This window comes from Phaseolus vulgaris, chromosome 6 (assembly GCF_051622355.1).
Source record: "Phaseolus vulgaris cultivar YP4 chromosome 6, ASM5162235v1, whole genome shotgun sequence".
In the NCBI taxonomy this organism is placed as follows: domain Eukaryota; kingdom Viridiplantae; phylum Streptophyta; class Magnoliopsida; order Fabales; family Fabaceae; genus Phaseolus; species Phaseolus vulgaris.
The window spans coordinates 16,093,700-16,097,821 of NC_143503.1; the positions used below are offsets into that span (position 1 = coordinate 16,093,700).

General features: G+C 33.0%; 1 protein-coding gene across 1 annotated transcript; it reads left to right on the plus strand.

Moving 5' to 3' along the window:
• Nucleotides 1–287: 287 nt before the first annotated feature.
• Nucleotides 288–3,193, plus strand: LOC137831069 (phytoene synthase 2, chloroplastic). The gene is made up of 5 exons (XM_068638584.2): nt 288–1,024; nt 1,294–1,344; nt 1,454–1,626; nt 2,339–2,574; nt 2,734–3,193. Exons 1-5 carry the CDS (start codon nt 673–675, stop codon nt 3,107–3,109), a joined length of 1,188 nt encoding a protein of 395 aa, XP_068494685.1. The 5' UTR covers nt 288–672; the 3' UTR covers nt 3,110–3,193.
• Nucleotides 3,194–4,122: the final 929 nt, after the last annotated feature.

Here is a 4,122-nt window from a genome sequence, read left to right on the forward strand (position 1 = left end):
TCAAAAAGTCAAAAATACTAAAATAAAAAAGATAGAAAATTGTAATTATACCTACAATTTTACTACCACTTAATTAAATACTTAATACTTTTTTAAATTTTCTTTTAAAAAAGCTCTAGATTTGGTGGTAAAACCAGTTCATGCTAACCATGTTTGTGCTAGTGTTGAAGTAGATGCTAACAAGTCATTCTCAGCCACATTTTAACCCATGCAAGTGTACAGAGAAAAACAAACATTGGACCACAAATTCAGAACCGTTAAAAAGGGTAGACAGAGAGACAGTGTGTGAGAAAAAATAGTATTATTACATTGAAGACAAACAAGTTGTGGAAGTTCAAGATTACTATACCACCGTCCATACATTTACATGTGTCAGCTAAGGTTACAACTGAGCATATTCCTCAACGAAGAGATTGCCTTTACATTTAGCCTTCCAATCACATTTCTCTCCCTATCCTTACACTCACAATAATGGGTTGGTCCTAAAACTTGTGACAGCCTCATAAAACCAACCATTTTTCCCACACAAGTAGATCCTCAAAGTTACTTACAACTACTTAAATTTTCTACCTTTTTCTCCCTCTCTTTTTGTGTTCTGGTGGGCACTTCATCAGTTCTTGAGTCACTCAAAGGTGCAGCACAAAAAGTAGAGGAAATTGCATAGTGCCTGAGATGTCTGGTATTCTTCTTTGGGTGAGTTGTGGACCCAAGGAGAACCCCATCTCTATTGTCGGTCTTGCAGGGAGAGGTGGGAGGAGCCAGAGGAGGTTTGGACTGTGCAATGGGATCACTTTTGCAAGCTTTTCACCTGCAGTGGCAGACCCTTCAAGATCTTCAGAAGAGAGGGTCTATGAAGTGGTGTTGAAGCAAGCAGCACTGGTCAAGGAGCAGAATAAGGGTACTAAGAGAGCTCTGAATTTGAACAAACCAATTGAAGGTGGTTTAATCCAAGGGGATCTGTTGAGTGTTGCTTATGATAGGTGTGGTGAAGTCTGTGCTGAATATGCGAAGACATTTTATCTAGGTACTTCTCTCTACACATCATTGTCTCTTAATGAGTAGTTCTTGTTAATTTGTAGAATTTCATTACTATATCAGTTACATAATAAGAAACTTCAGTCATTGGCTACCTGTTCTGAATAAGTGACCCGTTCATTGTTCAAATTTTACACTTTCCTCTTACTTCTTGGTTGATTCTAGTTAATAGTGACTCTCCTTCGCTGGTCTATTTAATGTTTCTTAGTATATGTTGTAGTCAATTTGATTGGTTCATTTATAAACTGCATATCACAGGCACACAATTGATGACCCAAGAGCGCAGAAAAGCCATCTGGGCCATATATGGTATGTGTGCTTATCCTAATTGGCATGCTAAAAAAGCTTATCCAATGAGGCTTGTGGTCCATTATTTTCTTACTGAGATTGAAATTGACTACACTTTGTGCATTGAAAGTGTGGTGTAGAAGAACAGATGAGCTAGTGGATGGTCCTAATGCTTCTCACATCACACCAAAGGCCTTGGACAGGTGGGAGAAAAGATTATATGATGTTTTTGAAGGGCGCCCTTATGATATGTATGATGCTGCTCTCTCAGATACAGTCTCAAAGTACCCAGTTGATATACAGGTAGACCACAGCTCAAGCCTCAAAACTGGGCTCTTAAATTGAACCTCTTACCTTTCATAGTTTGTAGGGAAGATAAATCTTTATTTACATCAGAATTCAAAACTAGTCAAATAAGTGTTTACATCTCACATTAGTTTTTCAAGTTGAGTTAAGATCAGATCAAATTTAAAAGATGGTATCAGAGTTTGTCACAGATCCAGCATTGACTCGCTCTGAAAGTTTAAAAAATCTGCCTTGACTTGAAACTTTTGTAAAAATGTCTAATCTGGATGTGAAGGAGTTGTGGTGGTCAACCTTTTGAGGTAGAGTTAGCCAAACCCAAATTCAAGAACAAGGAAAATGGTTGTTCTCAAGGGACATAAAAAAAGTGAGGAAAATGTACATTCTTAACTTATTTAGAGAAAAAAAAATATTCCTTTTTCCTATGTACAACTTTCCAAGAAAGCATAAAACAAAGAAACAATTACTTTTCCCGAAATAAGAGGTACCAAGCATGCAATTGTCTTGAAAAAAATAAAGTTAATGGAGTTGTTCTTACTAGTTGAAAGTAATGAATAAGGAGCTTGTGTTCCACAAGATTAGTTTTGAATTGTATAATATAGAATATCTAATGCTAAATTATGTATAAATTAAAGCAACAATAGGGGGGTACCAGTTATTTTTTATGTGCTGAAACTGGATCAATTTACAATGAATTTGTCTGTTTGATTAGCCATTTAAGGACATGGTTGAAGGGATGAGGCTGGACCTGAGAAAGTCAAGATACAATAACTTTGATGAACTCTACCTTTACTGCTACTATGTAGCAGGGACAGTGGGCCTTATGAGTGTCCCAGTAATGGGGATTGCACCAGAATCAAAGGCTTCAACAGAGAGCATCTACAATGCTGCATTGGCACTTGGAATTGCTAATCAACTTACCAACATTCTCAGAGACGTTGGAGAAGAGTAAGAATCTTTTGTATCTTGTACTTCAATCTATTTAGAGAATGTAGAATCACACCTTGAAGTTTAAGTATCACTGATGCTCATACATAAAACCTCAATTGCAAGAACCTGCATTAACCATAAAAAACAATAATTATTTGTTGTTCTTGATGATTATAGTGCAAGAAGAGGAAGAGTATATCTTCCACAAGATGAACTAGCACAAGCTGGGCTATCAGATGAGGACATTTTGATAGGGAAAGTTACAGACAAGTGGAGAAATTTCATGAAGGGACAAATCCAAAGAGCTAGGATGTTTTTTGATGAGGCAGAAAAGGGAGTTTCAGAGCTGAGTTCTGCAAGCAGATGGCCAGTGTGGGCATCTTTGTTGTTGTATAGGCAAATCTTGGATTCTATTGAGGCTAATGACTACAATAACTTCACCAAAAGAGCTTATGTAGGGAAACTTAAGAAGCTCTTGTCACTGCCTGCAGCTTATGGAAGAGCACTTATAGGTCCCTCAAAAAACTTAACCAAAATGGTTACAACTAAGTAAAGACCATCAAAGTGTTTCAGCTTGTAAATTCTGTTCACTAGATATCACAAAGCTATTAAAGTGTATAATTTTTTCAAGTGTTAATTCTATACTTCCCTGTAAAAAATATTGGAGAGAATTCCATTCATTATTGAAAGATAGGTCTAGCGGAGAGATTCAGAGGAAATAAGAAAGGAGATTTTAAAAAATAAAAGAAAGTTGGTTCAATATTGATGAGGGGAGCAAAATCTATCCTCTGCTAAATTTTTCACCCATTCAAAAATTGGGATTTCTGAAAGAAAAAATAAAAAAAATGAAATGATTTAAAATATTTATAGTGATTATTGTTATCATTATAGCTATATATAATTAAATTTTAAATTTTTATTTGTGTTATATCAAGTTTATTATGATTGATATTTAAGATTTGTAAAATTATTATTATTATTATTATTTTACATATATTTATGGTACAAGATGAATCTCTTGATAGACGTTATTTTATAATTAACTTATGAACCATTTAATTTTAAAGTGGTTGAATAATTTTAAATATATTGATAATATTTTATTATTTTATTGTAAAAGTTTTATTATTACACAAGATTGTATAATATTTCTTATGTTTTTGTTATACTATTAATAACGATAGTTATGAAAACATAAAATATTGATATAGCTATATGTATATTATAATTAATATTCTCTTTAAAAAATTATTAATACAAAAAATTTACTTTCATTTTGTAATTAAATAATAAATATCTATTTAATAGTTTGAATGTTGTCGATCAAATAAACCTTATTCATCTTTTTTTATAAAGCTTTCATGTTCAACTTCATTATGCAACTTGACATATCAGCTATGTTATATCTCAAGTAACAACAATTATTTGTCATCACACGAAAAAAATATTATTATAAATAATAAAAATGAAAATACAAAAAAAATTATGGAGGACTATACCAAAACTCATATGTTAACAAAAACGGTACATAGGTAGACTATACATATTCATAAATAATTCTAAAAA